This window comes from Coenobita brevimanus, chromosome 54, assembly GCF_032717465.1.
Source record: "Coenobita brevimanus isolate Jiangsu-jjx chromosome 54, ASM3271746v2, whole genome shotgun sequence".
Lineage (NCBI taxonomy): Eukaryota > Metazoa > Arthropoda > Malacostraca > Decapoda > Coenobitidae > Coenobita > Coenobita brevimanus.
This window is the reverse complement of record NC_137007.1, coordinates 26,951,164-26,973,346: the sequence shown is the minus strand read 5'-3', so window position 1 is coordinate 26,973,346 and position 22,183 is coordinate 26,951,164. Positions and strand designations below refer to the sequence as shown.

Here is a 22,183-nt window from a genome sequence, read left to right as displayed (position 1 = left end):
AAAGTCCCGAAAGGAGGATGACCAGGAGTCTGAAAGGTAGGTGAGAAGATCGCCAGTGGAGCGTCCCCGACGGAATCCATACTGAAGATCAGGAAGAAGGTTGTGATAGGAAAGATGCTTTAAAATTTTTCTGTTAAGAATTGACTTGAAAACTTTTGAGACACAGGATGTTAAAGCAGTTGGACAATAGTTAGAGGGTTGGGAATGATCACCCTTCTTTGGGACTGGCTGAATGAGAGCAGACTTCCAGCAAGAAGGATAGGTGCACGTTGACAAAGGCAAAAGAGTTTACCCTGGCAGGGTGTTAGCACAGAAGCACAGTTCTTGAGGACAACAGGAGGGTCATCAGGCCGATATGCCTTGTTAGTATTAACGCCAGTGATGGCAGAAAATACATCAGCTAAAGAAATTTTTATGACAGCCATGAGGAAGTCAGAGGAGGGAAGTGATGGAGGAACAGCACCGGAATTGTCTAAGGTGGAACTGGAGAAGAAAGTCTGAGAGAAAAGATCTGCTTTATCAGTAAAAGAAATAGCTACAGAGCCATCAGAATAGAAAAGAGGAGGGAAGGATGATGAGGTAAAGTTGTTAGAAAGGTTTTTGGCAAGGTGCCACAAGGAACGGGAAGAATTCGAGTTGGAGAGTTGAGAGCATTTAGTATGGATGAAATTATTTTTAGCAAAGCGAAGAACAGACTTAGCTCCAAATTGACACAGTCGACGTTTCTTTGGAGGGTCCACAGGCCGTACCGGAGCAATAGGACAGGTCAAGGTAATTAGGCTGTGATCGGATGGGCCCAACAGATAAAAAAGATAACAGTGTAAGCAGAAAGATTAGTTGTAAGAAAGAGGTCAAGTATGTTGGAGCTCTCTCCAAGGAGGTCAGGGATACGTGTAGGGTGCTGTACAAGTTGCTCTAGGTCATTAAGGATTGAAAAAATGCAGGTTTGTTCACCAGGTGGATCAGTGAAAGGAGAGGAAAGCCAAAGGCAGTGGTGAACATTGAAATCTCCTAGAATGGAGATTTCAGAGAAAGGAGAAATGGATAGAATGTGTTCCATCGTAGAAGTAAGATAGTCGAGGAATTTTTCATAGTAGAATTAGGAGATAAGTAAACAGTGCAGACATATTTAGTCAGAGAATGACAAGAAAGCCGAAGCCAGAGAGTAGAGAATTCAGAGCAATCAAGTTCAGGAACACGAGAGCAAGATAAATCATTGCGTACATATACACAACAGCCAGCTTTGGTTTTGAAATGAGTATAGAGAAAGTAAGAGGATACAGAAAAGGGTTTGCTGTCAGTTGCCTCAGACAGCTGAGTTTCAGACAGGAAGAGAGGGTGAAGTTTAGGAGGAAGAGAGGTGATGTTCGACAGAGAGAAAGTTAGAGGAAAGGCCGCGAATGTTGCAGAAATGAAGCAAGTCAGACAGTTGTTCCAGGCATCTCTCTGAGTCGTCACTGGGAGAGGGGGTGGATGGTGGGGGAATTTATGGTACCCCCCCTGGGGACTCCGAGGCCAGATTTAATTGCGCCATTTTTCTTTTTTAATTTTGAAAAGGAAGTGTAGTGTGCACTGTGGATGTAGTTAGGTGTTGACAGTTTGAGAAACATGTACTGAAGAGCACACTGGCCTACTCTCTGTGTTACTGAGACACTGAAAAAGTTCAGCAAAGGGGGATGGTCAGGAACTAGTCCCGAGGGCTGATGAAACAGGAGCTCCAGCTCTCCCTGTCATCAGCTTTCCATCCACCATGGGAGTACTGCCCAGCTCGACTGGTGATATAGATATATATATATATATATATATATATATATATATATATATATATATATATATATATACATATATATATATATATATATATATATATACATATATATATATATATATATATATATATATATATATATATATATATATATATATATATATATATATATATATATATATATATATATATATATATATATATATATATATATATATATATATATATACATATATATATATATATATATATATATATATATATATATATATATATACCTAGGCTGCTTCCCCCAAGGAAAGGGAGGTAGCCGAGACAGGACGACATACTCCCCATTTACTCATCCATTCCAACACATTCATTCGCATCTTAGCCCCGAAGGGGAGAACGGACAGATCCTCACCGCACCACACCGCACAAGGGTCAACTGTGCAATGCAATCAGTGACATCCGCAGCAGGTCCCGACAGCAGAACTGGTTTACCCCTGCCACATCATAACAGACCCATCCCCTTACCCGCACCTGACCTGACTAGCTGATCATACCAAATACGGGAGAATATCCCCTCAGGGCTGCGTCATCACTTATTCATTCACAATTTCTCTCCATTTATTTCTGTCATGCACAGCCACTCTTCCTTGCTCAACAGACATCCCTCTCGCATCAAGCGCTCTCTTCACACTGTCCATCCATCCTATTCGTGGTCTTCCTCTCAGCCTTACACCTCTCACATCAGATCTAGTTATCTCTTTCACCAATCGCTCATTATCCATTCTCTCCATATGCCTAAACCATCGCAACACCCTCTGCTCAACTCTACCAACCATCTCCCGAACAACTCCAGTTCTCCTTCTCACTTCATCATTTCGCACTCGATACATATGCGTCACTCCACACATACTCCTCAGACACCTCATCTCCATTACATTCAAACTTTTCCTCTCTGCTACACCTATATTCCATGTTTCAGCCCCATATAACGCAGTCGGTACCACAACACCCTCATACAGTCTTCTCTTTACATCCATTCTAAGCGAACGACATCTAAACACTTTTTTCATTCCTCCCAGCATCTTTCCTACTTCGTTTATTCTAAACTTCACTTGTGCATCTATTCTTCCATTCACAGCAACGTGACCCTAGATATTTAAAACACTCTACCTCCTCAAGCAACTCACCATTCAAAACTATATTCATCCCCCTACCATCTACCAACCTCGTACACTTCATCACTTTACTCTTATTCTCATTTACTTTCAATTTCCTCCTTTCACACACCCTTCCAAACTCCTCTACCAACTGTCTCAATCTCTCCTCTGAATCAGCCACCAGTGCAGTATCATCTGCAAACAGCAGCTGCTTCAGATTCCACTCTCCACCATCAACATTCACCAGACTCAGACCTCCACCTAAACCTATTGCATTCACCTCCCTTACAACACCATCCATGTAAATATTAAACCAAGAGAACATCACACATCCCTGTCGCAGCCCCACTCTCACAGGAAACCAATCACTCACAGCATTTCCCACACTTACACACGCTCTACTGTTTACATAAAAACTTTTCACCCCTTTTAATAACCTACCATCAAGTCCATATAATCTTAAAACAGTCCACAAAGCCTCCCTATCAATTCTATCATACGCTTTCTCTAAATCCATAAATGCCCAAAACACATCCTTGCCTTTCGTTATATATATATATATATATATATATATAGTATGTATGTATAATGTTGTGGGGCTTCTCTGCAGCAAACCCATTCACGTGGACCACTCAGTAGCGCCGTTTACTGTCGCCACTGAGTTGCTGGTACACTACTGACTTGCGCCGCTCAGTGGCGCCACCGAGTGATCCGACTGTAAAAGCCCAAAAGGTAGAAAGAATGGAGACGTTACTCAATTGCCGTCTAAGGGAATGAAAATATATGTTGGGGAATATGCACGTAATCACCTCTTCACAGTGACCCAAATGGCAGTTGGGGTTTACGGATCAGATGAAGCCTCTTATAGAAAAGTGACTGTTCACTTTCTCTATAAACATCTGGACTAGGTAGCCTGGCCCCTGATAAGGCTGTAAAGGACTCGGTGATAGACACGTAGATGCCAACAGAAACAACACGAACAGTCATCAGGGAAGAATTATACAAACCTGTTTCTCCTGCGTGATAAAAGACGGGGATGTTGTACTCTGACAGCTTAAGCAGGGGTTCAAGCAAGTTCCTGAGAGGTTCACCCAAGTCCTCCTGACCCACCAAGTCGAATCCAGCCACCACGTCGGGGAACTGGGCTTTCAGCTGCTGCACCAAGCTCACGTAACCTTCCACCGTGGAGTTATCGACACTGAGGCCAGAAAAGCAAATTAGATCAATTCCTCCTTTGTGTATCTATCATTAATTCTCATCATATTCTTCTAATGGTAAACTATTAAGCTGTGTGAGTCAAAGGAGCCTCACGTAACCTTCCACCGTGGAGTTGTCGACGCTGAGGCCAGGAAAAGTTACTTAGATCTGTCCATGATAGATTGATTGCTAATAGGGGAATGGTCTAAGTAACTTTTCTGGCCTCACTGTCAATAACTTGTGTACCTTATATTACTTTTAGTTCTTCAACTCCCATGATCAGGACAACTCTAGCATTTTATTCCTTCTAACGTGGGACGATTTAATTCAGCTGAGTGTGAGCCATCAGACCCTGAGTGTTAATTTAAGCGCTCCTGTGAATGCCAGGGGAACCAAGTTACAGTGTACTTGGGATTAACAAGTGTTTACTAACATTTTGCCCCTTTTACTTTGATTTGGTCTAAAAACTCCCATCTCCCTATCTTGAGTGCTGATTTGTAACAAGAGATTAAAACTATAATACTATGGTAGTCAGGAAGTGTTGTAGTAAGGAAGTAGAGCGGTAGTTGTCTTAGTCTGCCACTAAGTGAAATAGGCTACAAAGGGCGAAAATGTGTGTCAAGTTAAGGTGAAAGAACTATAGAAGCAGGTAAGACTGCACTTGAAATTTCACTTACTATACTCTATCCACTCTGAAGTTTACCCAAAAATATGCATCTCCCGATCTTCATGGCTTGCTCTAATAAAAGACTGCAGTAACACTAAGATACAAATCCCGAAAGTGTTATGGAAGGAATATAGAGCTGTATTGTCTTGTTCTGTCACTGGGCTGCGGAAAATAAACTGCAAAACTAAAGGAAATCACTGTCCCTATTCTAAATGACATAGGAGACTTCGTAATATCTCTTCCGTTGCGATTTATTTTGCATATTATACCTTATCATTATTTTCTATGCTATTCATGTCTTATTTATTTATACATTAAGAGCACAGACGAGGATAGTGAGGTGTAATGTGCACAATAAATCGTTAAGAAAGATGTGTTACGAGATCTCCAAAGCAGTCAGAGGCCATATGTCTGGTTATGAGGTTTTCTAAAGTTCTTTCACAAAAATATGATCCAGATTACCTAATGTCGTCCTTTTGCAACTAATTTCACGTGGCCGGGTGACAGGAAAAGACACTGTTACGGTTCTTCATCCTTTTCACTGCACTTCTTCGTGACTAGCATCATATTCCAGTGTTAATCCACTGCTACAACTGAGCATTAAAAGATGAAGAACTGGAAATTTAGACCAAGTAAAAGTGACAGGAGTACATCACTTACTCCTAAGTGATATAATTACAGTTCTACTACAGTACACCATATTGCTTTCCTGTATCATATTTACAGTAGTCATTTTCAGCATCGTCATAACGGTATAATGACCCAATAGTAATACAGCACTCAACCCACATAACCTGATGAACAACATACAAGACAATATTCATGCAACACGTACAGAAATAAAATGATGCACAACATACAATATTCATGCAACACAACTGAAATACACGGATAAACAACATACAAAATAATATTCATGCAACACTTACAGAAATAAACTGACAAACTACATACAATATTCATGCAATATTTTGAAAAAATGGGAGAAATGGAGTTCCCCCGAGCTAAGCCCTGTATTGGACTATATAGCCTCGCTAGGGTTACAGGAGCGAGCTACCACTCCCGGCACGGCAGCCCGGGCGAGGCTCGAACTCGCAATCCCCCGATTACGAGTCCGGCGCACTACCACTGTGCTACCGCGCCCCCCGTGCAATATTTTGAGTATACAGATAAACAACACACGTCAATATTCATGCAACACTTAACCGATTTAAACGGATAAACAAGACACAAGACAACATTCACTTAACAACCGGATAAAGAAGAGGGTGAGTTAATCCCTTCAGTCCGATGATGCATTTTTGTGTGTTCTTGCTGATGCCAGACAATTTTATTCAACTTTGGACGGACATCTACTAGTGAGGGAGTTAATGAAAGCTATATTTAACCCTTTCATCAGGAAAAACCTCCTCTAACCTGAGTCATATCGTTTGGTGGAGGCAAAAAGTAGCTATAAAATGTGTCATCGTACTGAACGGTTTAACAAGCTTACGATCACTCCACCTCCTCCCCTCTCTCTCTCTCATTTCCTCTGTCACTCCTAAAGAACGAATATGACATCGAGAGGAAAATAATCCCTCAGTTTCTATGTATATTTGGTTAAGAGAAAGGAAAGGAGAGTCCCCTGGGCTGGATTCACAATCACGTGTACGATCAGCTCCCTGGCGTAACTATCAATTGTTTTTGCACAAATGACGATCGGAATGAAGAATGTTTCCATGTCTCTTATTGTAAAACGATCTTATGTTACGAAAGGAACGAGCATGAGCGTTTTTTTTTTTTTTTTTTTTTTTTTTGTTTTTTTTTTTTGAGGACGAAAAGAACATTGAAAATTCCCATGTGTTCTACTATATGAGAGTTTGAATAACGTTAGGGAGTTCGTCGTAAGTTTATTTGTGAATCGGAGTCCTTGCTTCCATTACTCCTGCAAAAAGTTACGACAGGCAGTTGATTTTATGTTTTCGTATAGCGCGTATAATTTAACTGAAAAAGATTCTAACTCCTTCCCAGAGATTGAAGGACTTAGTCGATCAGTAATAATCAAGACTCATTCCCACCACATTGTATAAAGATCAACGGATTTCATGCAACCAGGGCTTTAACATTAATTGGGGGAGTGGCCAGGTTCCGTCAAATAAAACTAAACGAATGTAGTAAATCCACCTCTAGAGTGACACGTACGCTCTCCCTGGACCATAAATGAAGCGAGCGCCGTAGAAGTCGTCTGGGTGGTCCTGCACGTAGCGCTTGATAGTAGTCGAGTAAACCGTCATCGTCTCTTCCTCATTCAGGGTCGTACCGTCAAGCTCATACAGCTGAAATAACAGGACAAGTATTCGTAATGATTCCTACCTTAACCTTAAAATGTAAAAGCTGTGGACCCCCTTTTAACAAACGCCGAATCCGTTCCAGACCTTAGGAGTATCAGTCCTACAGGCAATGTAAGTTTATTATTTCTCAACCTTTAAACTGTTATGGCACATTCTGGAATTTTATTTGGGCTAATGCCATATGCTTTTATGCAGCTGATTATATATATATATATATATATATATATATATATATATATATATATATATATATATATATATCAGAAGACGGACTTTGTAGTTTTTTTTTTCGTTTGCTTGCTAGTTTTTTTTCCTGTCGAGCCCTTGGCAATTGTAATCAGCTGAATAGAGATCCTTGGGTTGAAGGAGTTAGGATCATACCTAGAAAATGTTAAGTTAGGTTATAAGTGTTAAGATCACAGCAGAACCGTTATGCTGAAGAAGTTAGGCTCCGTAGAAAACATTACGCTGAAGGATTTAAGATCATTCCAGAAATAGGCATGGGAGGTCAGGTTAGGAAACAGTGCAATATTATTTTCTATCAGTCGTACCAATGGCAGAGTTCCGCGGAATTCGAGGTAGAGAATGTTGTCCATAAAGAACTCATCCATTGCACGGTAGAGGTAGCTCTCCCAGGCCGGTCGGTACATCACCATGCCCGTTATGGCTGTGAAGTAGCTCGCGAAGCTCTGCCACACACTGTTGAGGTCCGGGTACATTTCTGCACCACAGACCAAAAAGAAAAGATTAAAATTAGTTGGTTGTTTTCCTGTGTAATGCGACTTGCAAACCATTTTTCCTTCCTTCTTCCCTTTCTCTCTCTCTCTCTCTCTCTCTCTTTTCTCTACCCTTATCTTTCTTCGCACAGCCATCTTTCCTTTCTTCCCTTCTCCTTCCTTCAAGTATTGTTTGCTCTGACCATATTTTTTGTTACTAAAGAGAACCTGTAAGACATGAAGCAGTCAGAGAAAAATTGTAGCTTTTTGATTTATCCTTTGATACTAAAGGAGAATTAAGTACTATAATTACTCAAGTCGGGATTTAACAGTGCCGTGCCAAAGAACAATATGAAATGGAGGGCGGTACTTCTAGTGGCTCTGGGAATTTCGCAACATATCTTTGTTAACCCTTTATTCTGTACTTTGGTATCGTCTCCGAAGATTTCGCAATATATCTTTCTTGGCAATTTATTCTACACTTTGGTACCGTCTTGCATGTTACTGAAGTAAACTATGTCTGTAGTAAAACGACATCAGTCACATACACGAAAATTTGAAGGCGTAATATCCACAAATGAAGCGGTGAGACAGAGCTGTTGTGAAACCTTCCATGGCATTTACATTATGATCCTAAGAACGGCGAGGCGCAAGATAAAACCGCAATTTTCCTAAGTCGGGGTTGTGCACTCATGAGCCATAGTTTCTGTCTCACTCTCTACTCCCACCCCAGACTGAGAGGATTGTTGTAGACAGAGATTCACACCAAACGATGCCCTGTTGTCGGCAGTTCGAAGCTTTGCCAGACTGCACGAGTAACACGGGATCCTGACCTCTTCCCCCAGCTTCCCCGTGCAGCCTGGCAAAGTTTCGAACTGCTTAATAATGACTGCAAGGGTGGGACTTTCGAACATATCTACGGTAGTCTCTGCCAGAACTTACATTTATTTTTGCAAGAAGAGCTAAAGACATGATCTGCATTCTCCTTCCATTGTCCTTAAAAAAAGAAAAAAAAAAAAAAAAAAAAAAAAAAAAATACGAAAGGAAACTTTTTTTTTTTTTTTTTTTTTTGGCCCAGGTCTCCGTTCACTCTGGAACCCTTGCTAACATGTCTTTGTCCAGTGGTAAATGCTGAACAGAAAATATGGCTCACATTGGACACAATCGGACAATTTTCATCAGAAAATGAGCCGTTGTTCTGTAGTTAGCTTCGGAGATTCGTATCGCCCTTTCCTTAGCGATTTATTTTGAACATCACACTTTAACAAGCATCTTGCATGTTATCGATATAAGCTGTGTCGATAATAAGCAGGACATACAAAAGAATATCAGTGTGTACAATAAGACAGGCAATATTTCGCTGAGGAAGAGGCACAACAAATTTTCATATTACATAGAAATATGACCCTGTTCCGATTCCAATTAATAGAGTTCTCTTGACGTCACTTCCGTAGTGGCTTATTCTGCATATTGCACTTCAGTATAATCTTAAATTTTACTGATGCAAAGTACGTTGATATTAAAACGACAAAAACAAATAAGAGAACACTCCGATATAATATGGAAAATGAATCAGTAGACAAGAGGTGCTACGAAGCCTCCTATGGTGCTTATAATGCTATCCCCACTGTAAGGATGGCAGAGACGCTCACCATCAGGATTGTCGGTAAAGATGGAGAGTCTACTGAAGAGCATTGCGTCAAATTCCTCCGCCGACGGGTAGGACGCCCTCACGTCACTCACCAGCTCCCAGTTGCATATAGTGTCTGGCACCTGGAAAAACCTGTCGAAGGATTTGTTATGGCACATGTGTTTTTAACCCGTTCAGGCCGAGGACTTTTTTTTTTATTATGGCTACAGTCAGACAGTTTTACTCGACCTGGGAGAGTTTTGCAACAGGAACGGTTAGATACAGCCTTCAGTAACAGCTTCACTCCAAAACTTCCCTCTAAGAAAAAAAAAAAAAAAATCGTCCGACCAGTAATGCATAAGACGTCCCCGGACTGAAGGGGTTAGCTTGGGAAAGCTTCGTAACCTTTTTCTGCTCAGTTGATGGCCAAGTGTAGTCAGACTGAATGGATGACTTCACTAGAAACCAAGGAAACTCATTCCTACCTCGTGAAACAAATCGACTATAGTGACTGACACATTGGACTGGGGTTGTCTTCGAAGTGGCACAGGAGATTTCGTAGCATTTTTTTTCCCTTAGCGATTTATTTTCTATGTTGCATCTTACTATTGTCCTGTATGTTGTCTTTTAAATAACGACAAAATTTGTATCAGCAGCACACAAAGGGACATACATTTATATAAAGCAAAATAAATCGCCGAATAAGAGGGGTTATGAAATCTCCGAACAACAATACAACCCTAAACAAAACTGTCTTGTACTGTTACACCGATAAAAATATATGAAACAAACCAATAGAATATATATATATATATATATATATATATATATATATATATATATATATATATATATATAATATTACATACATGAGAAGAAGGAAAACTCCATCAGCATTAGCGTCCTTAGCCCCTTCTGTTCGGTGGCGCCTTTTTATTATGCTCTCAAGACTACTGTATTTAATTTAGGAGAAGGTTTCCGAACCTGAAGGGTCAGATACAGCCTTCATTTACCCTGTCACAGCAGAATGTCTCCCATAGGCTTAGGAAAATCGTCTGTAGATCGATGGAATACAATGAAAATTATATCGCTGGCTTATAAGTTAAACGCGAATGCTGATGTACAAGTTTTCCTCATTCTTTTATTATCTGCAAAAGAAAAAAAAAAAGTTTCCAAATTTCTGGTTGGTCTGGTTTTATGTGAACTTCGGTGTGTGTGTGTGTGTGTGTGTGTGTGTGTGTGTGTGTGTGTGTGTGTGTGTGTGTGTGTGTGAGAGAGAGAGAGAGAGAGAGAGAGAGAGAGAGAGAGAGAGAGTTGGAGTATATAGTCACAGACGGACTGACTTGAGCAGCAGCTGGTCCTCGGGGGTGAAGCACATGTACAGGTCGGGCCAGTACGTAATCTCCTCCACCACCCAGCTGGCCGACACTAAGGCAGTGTCGTGCACGTGTAGGGCCGCACCTGCAACACAACATCTTATCCGCACCGCTGCTGTTTAGTATGCACACCCCCATCACTTCTCAAAATCCTCACCGCTAGTGTTTACTGTTTATTATGCAAACCTCCATCACTCATCAAAAGCTATCCGCAGTGCCAGTGTTTACTGTTTAATATGCACACCCTAACACACTTCAAATGTTATCAGCACCGTTGCTATTTATTGTTTATTATGCACACCGCCAACGCAATCAACATACTGTCAGCACCGCTGATGTTTATCCTACATACCTCTAACATCTCGCACATTATCCGTACCATTACTGTTTAGTGCTTATTATACGCACCGTACCCCACCGCAGAACCATCAAGAATGGGGCACTAGGTCATAGGCATTTTTTTTTTTTTTTTTTAACCAGAGAAACGCCGGAAGAGAATGGATGAAAAAAGCTAAAACCTCAGGATGCGACCACACTTGCTCCATACTTGTAATCAAGAAAAAACAAGGCTCAGGGGTCTATTCAACGTTCAGACTTGGATGATGCAGCAAATCTAACGCAGTGCTTCGTTTCATCTTGTCGATCACCTATTTCGGACAAATGTGGCTGCACTATAACAGAATCAAAGCTATAAACCAAGTACAGTACACGATTCAGACCACGCTTAAAGTCATCCAAAGCAGCACACTGAATTCTGTACAGTATATATATATATATATATATATATATATATATATATATATATATATATATATATATATATATATATATATATATCGGTATTTCCACAGTTTTACTGAGGAATTAACTTTCAATACGGTGACGTCTTGTTTATATAATTGCTGCCTCCAGACGGTTTTATTCAGATAGGGTATTCGTCTTGCCGTGAATGGATTAAGGGTAAATCTAGGCCATCCATTTCCAAAGGTAAATCCCAGGCTCAATAAAATCAATGTATCATAAAACACCAAGAAAGAAAAGAAGAAAAAAATCCTCAGGCTAACAGGATTAATAAGGGCCGTATTCTAGGCGGTATAGGAGACTTCGTAACTGCTTTTTCATGGCGTTATTATTATTATTATTATTATTATTTATTATTATTATTATTATTATTGTGGAAGGTTTTGCTCATGTATGTGTAGATGGTAAGCTGCTAGGTGAAGTCGAGAGTTTTTATGACGGTGGTGAAGCAAGTGTAAGGGTAAATGGGCATCTAAGTGAATGGGTTCACGGTCGGTGTGGGCGTGTGACAAGGTTGTATGATGTCCCCATGGTGTTATGTATATATATATATATATATATATATATATATATATATATATATATATATATATATATATATATATATATATATATATATGGGGTGATGAGAGAAGTAAAAACACAAGTAATCGAGAGGGGGATAGCGTTAGTAATGAATGGTGATGGATGGAATATCTCAAAGTTGTTGTATGATGATGATGCAGTACTACTTGCAAATACCGGACATAAACTTCGTAGCCTAGTGCAGAGTTTTGCTGATGTCTGTGAGCGTCGTGCCTTGAGATTATATGCAGAAAAGAGTAAAGTGATGGTTAAAGAGAGAGTAGGTGACTTACGTAACCGATACACGATTTTAAATAGAGAAGTAAAGAGGGAGATAAGAAAAGCAAAGATAAGTTATGAAATTAAGGTTGCCAGTGAATCAAAAGAAAACCCCAAGGGTTTTTATCAAATGTACCGAACGAAAAATAAAGATAGGATAGGACCACTGAGAACAGAATCAGGTGACATTACCAGTGAAGATAAAGAAATGTGCTCCATCCTAAATAATTATTTCATATCAGTATTCACCAAGGAAAATCTAAGCTTGGTCCCTCAAGCAGCAAATATTTACCATGAGAATACGGAAAATATTCTTAGTAAAATAACCATTAGTAAGGAGGACGTATTGAAAGAAATTAATAAGTTAAAACCTCAAAAATCGCCAGGTCCGGACGATATATATGCAAAAATTATAAAGGAAACCAAAGAAGAATAATGTCAGCCACTTTTAACGTTATTTAATGACTCTTTAAGTTCAGGAGAAGTTCCAGAGGCGTGGAAAACCGCAAACGTAGTGCCCATCTTTAAAAAGGGTGATAAATCAGCTGCGTCGAATTATCGTCCGATAAGTCTAACGTCAATAGTAGGAAAAATGTTAGAGTCAATTTTGGCAAATAGGATTAGAGAACACTTAGAAAAATTTAATCTTATAAACGAAAGTCAGCACGGATTCAGGCAAGGACGATCCTGCCTCACAAATTTGTTGTCATTCTACTCGGAGGTCTATGAGGCAGTAGATAGCGATAAAGCTTACGATGTTATTTATCTGGACTTTAGTAAAGCTTTTGATAGGGTCCCACACGAAAGGTTAGTTAGAAAGGTTCGAGCACACGGTATAGACGGCGATATCTTAAAATGGATAGAATCCTGGCTGAAAGGACGAAAGCAGAGAGTATTAATAAATGGAACTAAGTCGGACTGGGGATTAGTAACTAGCGGTGTACCACAGGGTTCAGTACTCGGTCCCTTATTATTTATCATATATATAAATGATCTAGACTTAGGAGTCAATAGCAGCATCAGCAAATTTGCCGACGATACAAAAATAGGGCGTATCATTAACTCTACTGACGATTGTCATAACTTACAAAAAGACCTCGATACATTGTCCAAATGGTCTAAAACTTGGCAAATGGAATTTAACGTTGAAAAATGTAAAGTACTTAACGTAGGCAAGACCATTGGAGATACTAAATACAGCTTAGATAACAAAGAAATTAGCAAATCGGAATGCGAGAGAGATCTAGGAGTTACGATTAGTAACGACCTTAAACCAAGGCAATAGTGCATTAATGCGAGAAATAAAGCAAATAGGGTCCTAGGATTTATTTCGAGAAGCGTGAGCAATAGATCACCTAAAGTAATACTAAAACTTTATCTAGCATTAGTAAGGCCACATTTAGACTACGCAGTACAATTCTGGTGTCCTTACTATAGAATGGATATTAATTCGTTAGAAAATGTACAGAGAAGAATGACTAAAATGATACATGACGTCCGGAACCTGTCATATGAAGACAGACTGAAAAGACTAAGTCGCATTCGCTAGAGAGGCGTAGAGTAAGGGGAGACTTAATTGAGGTGTTTAAGTGGATGAATGGTATAAATAAGGGAGATATTAGCAAGGTACTTAAAGTGAGCATACAGGATAGAACTAGAAATAATGGTTTCAAACTAGAAAAATTCCGTTTCAGTAAGGAAATAGGTAGAAATTGGTTTGGTAATAGAGTAGTAGACGAATGGAATAAGCTACCTAGTAAAGTAGTTGCTGCCTCTTCCATTGAGAGTTTCAAGCATAGGCTAGATAAGCATATGACAAATAAGGGGTGGATATAGAATAAAGAAAATCTTATAACCAATACTAATTCAAAAAATTTTTCTTTTCAGGTTACACTATGATAGTCTCTATTCTCCTTTCACACTGTCCTGTAAAATGTCCACGCCAGTTTTTCTATACGGCGTGGTGTTCTTTCTGACTTTTTCCTGCCAGCTTCGGCTGGAGGGTTTGGAGGGCGGGGGAGAGCCTTCTTCTTTGCTATCCTTATCTCATTCTAGTAGTTCAGTTACTCTTCTAGGAGCTGCCTAGCATGGGCCAACCGGCCTACTGCAGTTACCCTCTCTTCTTATGTTCTTATGTTCAGTGTGATGTTACGGTGAATGGAGAGAGACTGGAATTGGTGAGAGTACAGTGATAGAAAAGAGAGGACAATGCGCAAAAGAGGTGGAAAGTAGAGTGACACAAGTAAGGAAAGTAGCGCTGGTGCAATGAAGGCCTAGATAAGGAAAAGAAGCTTAAGGGTTGCAGCTGCACGAGACTTACATGGAGTGTTAGTGCCAACTTGAGCATATGGATATGACACTACGGTGTGGCATGAAAATGAAAAGTCAAGAGTGAGTGCAGTGGAGATGGGACTGCTGAGGAATGTATGTGGAATATAGAGAGTGGATAGGATATGAAGTGAGGAAGTCTGTGGACACCAGAATCGACGAGAGTGTACTGAGATGGCATGGTCATGTGGGGAGAATGGATAACAATAGAGTGGTGGAAAAGGTATATCTGAGCAAATTTGAAGGAGGCAGGAGGCGAGGTATGCCAAGGACAAGGTGGAGGGACATGGTGGATGAGTGTGTGAGGAAGAGAGGTTTGGAAGTCCGTGAGGCTAGGGGACTGACAAGAGATGGAGTTGGCTGGATGAATATTGTGAGGAGAAGCATATGATCAGGGATTAGGCACCCCTTTTTGACGTGACAGCGTCCGGATCGACTCTATCGGATACGTTTATGTGAAGCTAGAGTACGAGGTGAATGTTTATGGAGTATCAGGTAGAGCCAGGATTCAGGGGGCTTGAATGGTGAGTGGATGGAAGCGTGGCCCATTGGATTGGGCAAAAATGGGCTGTCTGGACGTTGCTACTCCTCACCCTGCCCAAAGGTGGGAAAGGAGGTCCAGATGATGATGATGATTAGTCGTCGTCGTCGTCGTAGTAGTAGTAGCAGCAGCAGCAGCAGTAGTAGTAGTATACATATAATTTCTTTATCTTCATTATTATTTTTCTTATTAGTGTTACATCTCTTTATCCTCGCGAACGTTACTGAGGCGGTCTCTGTCAGCAGGCCTGCTAAAATATATAAAGAACGTTGGGTGCATCTGGAGAATAAACTGCTAACAAAACGGTACCATGAAGCCTACAGTGCCATTTACATTACGGTCCTTGCTAACACACTGAGCCCGGGTACGTCCTTTCTTCTCTTTCTTTTCTTTCTATCCCTTGACGATTATATTTAGCGTAGGACTGAGTTTTCGAGCTGGAGGGGTTAAGTTACCTCCTTGCAATACTAGATTCCTTTCCTGAGTTAAATAATCATCTAGGGGGAGAAATAATAAACTGGAAACTAAAACATATAAAAAAATCACTTATAAGGCAAGGAAGTGATCGTAACTATTTTTGGGAATCCGGTCCCAGCATTTGTATAAGAGAGAACAAAACTTTCCTATTTTCATTACCTACTGACGACATGCACGCACTGAAACCTTAATAGTAAAGACGAAACAGTTTATATTGATTATCACAGCATATTTCATATCTGTTAACTACAAGGCCACATTAATAACGTTACATTCACACCATAAGGAATATTTAAACAAGTGTTGTTGTTCTTCATTCGATAATATCGTATATTTGCTGTAGGAAATATTACCACATAAAAAAGAGAAAGTTCGGCCACCCATCAAACCCTTCCCCCTCCCTGAATCTGCCCCTGACCTCTCTATATAATGACTGTATCCTATGGCCAGTGTTCTCAGTTTAGTTTTTTTTTTTTTTTTTTAGTTCTTCCTTAAGAGTCACGAGTATTTATATATAAAGTCTGTTTATAGCCATTGTATGTTATTTTGGCAATTCATCTATCTAATGCCAGACGCCTCAATCCCGTAAGGAGTGACCACAGACAAATTGCCTCCATGTTGCTCTGTCCAAAGCCATTTTAGTGCCCTGCTCCCAGGTCACACTCCCCGTCACTCATACACCTCTCCACTCCATCCCTCCATCTCATTCTCGGTCTCCCCCTCCCTCTCCCCTTTCCACCTCACTCGTTGTCCAAAGCCATTTTACTGCCGTTCCCAGCTCACACACACCCTTTCTCATATACCTCTCCACTCCATCCCTCCATCTCATCCTCGGCCTCCCCTTCCCTCTCCCACCTCCGCCTCACTCGCATACACTCCAGGTTAGTCGCTCGCTCTCCATCCGGGGAGCGTGGTAGCTCAGCGGTAGGGCGTCGGGCTCGAGACGGTAAGGTCGAGAGTTCGCGCCCCGTGTGGGTGGCTGCCGTGCTGGGAAGGGTAGCGCTCTCCCGCCACCCTAGCAGGGCTATATGATATAATGAGGTCTAGCTCGGAGGATTATTCGTCTTCCTCGCTCTCCATCCTTTCCACATGGCCAAACCACTTCAGTGTATTTCTCCTAATGCTTTCCATTACATCCACATCCACACCACAACGCTCCTTCATTTCCTCATTTACATCCACACCACAACGCTCCTTCATTTCCTCATTTACATCCACACCACAACGCTCCTTCACGCCCTCATTTGTCAGTCTGTCTCGCCATGTAACTCCACATGCTCCTCTCAAATAACTCATTTCCACTGCTCCCACTTTTGACTGGTGTCTTTCCAACAAGGTCCAAGCTTCACTTTCATACGTCAGAGTTGGTATCACAATACTGTCATGCAACAACTTTTTCTACATCCATGCTCATTTCCCTGTTCCTGATCACTGCTTTCAAAGAACAAGCAACCTGTCTTCCCTATTGCACCCTTTCAAACACTTCACCCTTGAAACTTTCATCCTTACTCATCATACTACCCAAGTGCTTAAATTCACTCACATTTTTTCATTTCCTCCTCATCTAGCCTCATTGTACATTCAATGACTTCACTTCTCTCGAAGATCATAACTTTACTCTTCCCTATATTCACCTTTAGATTCTTCCTACACATTCTCCCAAACTCATTCACCAAGCCTTGCAGTTCCCCTTCGTCTTTACTTAACAATACAGTATAATCTGCAAACAACAGTACAGGGAGCTTCCAAACACTGCCCTATCTCATTAGGGTCGCTCCAACATCCACTGCCCTACCTTGTACTTCTTTTATAACCCCGCCCATATACAGAATGAACAACCATGGGGACATGACACATCCCTGTTTCAATCGAACATTCAAATAAAAAAATTCACTCAGTTCACTATCCACATCCTCTGCAGCCTTAGTACCCTCATACATACTCGTCGCGGCATTCAACAACTTCCCATTTACTCCATATACGAGTATTCTTAATACACTCCACATTCCTTGTCAATCCACCCTGTCATATTGTACAGGTTGAAAGTAAATGCCAATAATATTTTTTGCACCTTGCACTGTCATATCCCATGTTTTAATACACTTTTACCGTAATGTTGTGTATTCTATTCATCGATTCAGTATTTATTTTTTTCAGTTGAACGATGACACTTGAGGCTAATGTGTTACCAGTGAGTTCCTATATATTTTGTGAGATTTATCCACACTTCTAAAATATCATAGGCTGTTTAAAAGTTCTTTTTATCATAAGGGTCCCTAAGGGGAGATTTGGCAACACTGAGAGGGGAGATGCCTGTTTTTTGTGTGTTTTGATTTCAAAGGAGCAGCATCACAGCCTCTTGTCAGGAGCTTTTCTTTCTCATAGCCCCATTGGACCGACTTCTATTCCCCTTAAAATGTATTTTAGTAATGTTTAGGTATGTTAGTAATGTTTTGAAAGTGAAATCTGCCCTGGAAATTGTTAGATATGAAAAGAGTACAGAGCAGCTGTGTGTGTGAGGAGAGGCAGAAACAGCTGATGTCTGCTCTTGACGCCCTGTATCCCAGCCCAGCCAGTCACGTACATCACCATGATACTAAAAACTGTTTTATAATTATGAAATAAGGTGATGAATTCTTATCCAGTGCAGTATCCTCCTAACACCCAGAGGTTAGCGTGATCAAAGGGCAGCTGCATGAGCTAATTCCTTGGAAAATTCCTATGATTTTTTTTTTTTTTTCATGTTAAAGTATAATACTTTTATCTTATTACTTTGCTTGAAACTACCTGAAAGTTCTAACACTTTCAGGGGCGCAAGTCTTGGGGCAAGTCTTGGAACAAGACTTTGGTGCAAGCCTGAATATAAGTCTGGGAGTGGACTTTAACGTAGTTCTGGCAGAGTATTTTACTTCTGACACTGGGGCCAGCATGGCCATTGTCTGGTTTTTAAGCAGTTTTCAAGCCTTGCCCAGACCTGGAACAAGTCCAACCTCCCTGTTATCATCTAGCATGCATGGAGAAGCTGTACATAAATAAAGGTCCAACGCCTACAGTACGGTGTTTCGTCAACCTCCTGCATGACCCTACTCTTTTTCCTAGAAATACCATAGAAAATTCTCAGAAACCAAGAGTGTGGATGTATCTTAAACTGAAGGGTCAGTGCTACCATGTACATATATCTTGTACCCTTGTTCAAGTCATAGTGTGGACACCCCTTTATGCTAGGTCCATTTATTATTCTGTTTTAATATGTATTACTAATAATTCCTCAAATACTTCATATGTTCTTAAACTTCTTTAATTTCAATGTACTTGTCACTTATTATTATTTGCAAGTAGGTTTTGGTGGTTATTTTTCCATCAGTACAGAATGGTGACCAGTACAATATGATTTCTCCAAATCCACGAAGGCAGCATACAACTCCTTCCCTTCTCTAGAAACTTTTCCACTAAAGACCTAAGAATGAATATCTTATCTACACAACTTCCTAAAACCTCCCTGTTCTTCTCCAACTTATTCTACTGTTATTTCCCTAATTCTGTCAGTAAGTATCCTGCCGCATCTAATATACTATAGCAGTAGCCGTGTGTGTGTGTGTGTGTGTGTGTGTGTGTGTTTTGGGCAGCCGAAACTACACATTCAAGTCGCACCAAAATTGGCACAAAAATCGCAAAAAATTCGCTGATGTGAAAAAACTTGGTCCCATCACGATTGAAAAACTTTTACTATATTTAATGAGCGATCACATTTTGACCAAAAAAAAAAAAAAAAAAAAAAAAAAAGCCGCTGCATGCGCCCGGAATAGGATCTCCGTAGATTTTTTTGCCCTTAGCTATAAATAAAATATATATTATAGCTGCGCGAGAGCCCTCCGCAGGAGCAAGTGCGAGGGGCCCGAAGGGCCCACAAGCACTAGTATTTTTCCCATTACACTAAGAAGACGAATGCCCCTATGATTACCACACTCTTCTGTTTCCCCTTTTCATCTGTACAGGGGAATAATTATACCTGACTTCCAATCCCCCGGAACTCACCTTTCTCCCAGGCCAATCTGCACATCTTCCATTTCCATTCTACTATTATCTCTCCCCTATGCATCAGCATTTCATCACACACTCCATCAATTCTTGGGGCTTTCTCCGTTTTGACTTTCTTCATTACTTTCACTACTTCCATCCTAATGATTTCTTCCTCTCTTCTCACACCCCTCATTCTCCCAGCCATTCTGTAGCCACTTATACCCACATTACTCTCATTCTCTGTGTTCTATAATTCCATAAAGTGTTGTCTCCATCTGTTCACTTTTTCTCCCTCCTCCATTAGCAATCTACCATTTATGTCTTTCACTCCCCGATTTACTTCTGTATCACCCTAGCAATCTACCATTTTTGTCTTTCACTTCCCAATTTACTTCTGTATCACCCTACTCTCTTTACCTCTTTCCAGATCATTTTCTTACATTTCCTCCACTTTACACCCAAATTCCTTCCCAATTCCACATGCACTCTCTTCTTACTCTCTTTTACTAATCTTTTCACCTCTCCCTTCCTCTCTACATATAACTCTCTTCCGTCTCAACTTCCTCCACGCCCGTTTCTCATCCACTAACTATATGCTTTCCTTTTTTGTGCCACAACCTGTCTCATCTCTTCATTCCACCATTTTGTTCCTTGCACCCACCTTCGTCTTCTCTTCACCCCACACACCACCTTACATGCTGCACAGATTTCTGTGAATATCTTGCACACACCTTCCACGTCCCTCATCTACTCCAAATCATATTTACCCAATCGGCAAAAGCTTACAAATAATATAAAAGACAATAATGATGTTTTGTTTTTAAAATAAACTGTTAAGAATGAGTTACGTGGGAGTCTTCTTGACCAACGAGCATTTGGCTGTTAGTGTTCCGCATAACTTCAGGAACTAAACAGTTGATGGAAATATACAGTACCTAGGAAGTGGGATGAATGAGTATTAGTCAATCAGCAGGTATGAACTTGTCCACAGTGGCGGTAAATGACCTCAACTCGCAACCCCCTATAATCACACTGATGAAGGATCCTAAGTACAGTACTGTACAGAATTTAAAAAAATCTCCGTAAATTAACTAATACTACACAGTTGTATTTTCCCATCTGCATGCGAATGAGGTAGGGTCCGGAAGTCAAGGAGAGTGAAAAATTATGATATTGGAAAAAGTATTCCAAGTATGCTTAGTGAAATGGGACACACCCATTCATTCACTTTTCAAGCCCCTGGAATTTTGGCTCTGCCTCATGAGTACATCTTCCGCACGTTCGTTCATAATTACCTGCCAGACACAGAGTCAGTCTGACAACGGTCAACCACCTAGATCCCTCGTCTGTTCCCTAGCCTCGTCAACCTCCATTCCTCTCTCTCTTGCACATTCATAAAGGTTCTTAAATCTTATAAATTGGTTACGATGATTTATAAATACGATCCCCTAGAACTAAATTACTTTATGACTAACCTTTTGGCATCTGCCTGATCAGTTTGAAGACATCGGACGCCTCGATCTTGTCCCGGACGGTCATAAAGTTAACGGAGGGCGGGAAATCGAGCGTTTCAAACCCGAGGTCCATCTCCGCCATCTTAGCCGCCATCAGTAGATCATTTACCTTCTGCTCATCGGGCGTAAGTACCTGGTCCTGCCCTGGAAGAAACGGGGGGGAGGGTGAGTGATTTACAACAAACTTATGATCGATTCCCATCTTAACTTGGATTTCTTTATGGGGTAAGAACAAAAGACGCAGGAAAGATTCTGTAAACTCATCTCATGCCTTCTTGTGTTTCTTCATCTCACAGAATTGGATATCACAGTCATATTCTTCTGTATAACAGAGTCAAACGGATCATTGGGTCTTTTGTCCTCTGCTTTCCTTTGCATTGTCCTTCTTGCAACAACAAATACAGCCAACAGTAATTTTCCAGTCATAACAAAGATTTGTATTCGCAAATGCAACAAGAGACATGAAAAGCCTTGACACTCTCTTCCCTTTGTTCCTTATACAAAAATAAACCATACATTGTAAGTTTTGTAAGGGAGGCTGGCCAAAGAAGGGGGAAGGGAGGACAAAATTACGATTGAATCCCTTTGGTAAATTACAGCCATATGCGTGAGATCTTGATTCCGGTGACGTATGTTTTTATTCTTGCCACCTTTAGACAATTTCCCTACATTTAGAAGATACTTTTTTAACTGGAGGGATTAAGTACCTGCCATAATCAACTCCTTCATTACTAAAGATATGATTGTTGAATGAAAAAGTTTGGCGGTAAGGTGATTAAAATTAAAATAAAAACATCATAGTGAAAGAATTAACTCATTAAACACAA

The 22,183-nt window shown here is 40.5% G+C and overlaps 1 protein-coding gene and 1 non-coding gene across 2 annotated transcripts in view; both read right to left on the bottom strand.

The window, feature by feature from the left end:
- LOC145401060 (adenosine deaminase 2-like) overlaps positions 1-22,183 on the bottom strand; it is a 121,474-nt gene that overhangs the window by 60,626 nt on the left and 38,665 nt on the right. The window contains exons 3-8 of the mRNA XM_080273431.1: positions 21,318-21,500; positions 10,800-10,917; positions 9,479-9,609; positions 7,662-7,831; positions 6,962-7,095; positions 3,924-4,114 (exon numbers count right to left, since the gene is read on the bottom strand). Of these exons, the coding sequence (XP_080129557.1) occupies positions 3,924-4,114; positions 6,962-7,095; positions 7,662-7,831; positions 9,479-9,609; positions 10,800-10,917; positions 21,318-21,500 (927 nt within the window). The remainder of the gene's footprint in view (positions 1-3,923; positions 4,115-6,961; positions 7,096-7,661; positions 7,832-9,478; positions 9,610-10,799; positions 10,918-21,317; positions 21,501-22,183) is intronic.
- TRNAT-CGU (transfer RNA threonine (anticodon CGU)) lies at positions 5,852-5,923 on the bottom strand. Its single transcript has one exon. It is a non-coding gene; the product is annotated as a tRNA-Thr (tRNA).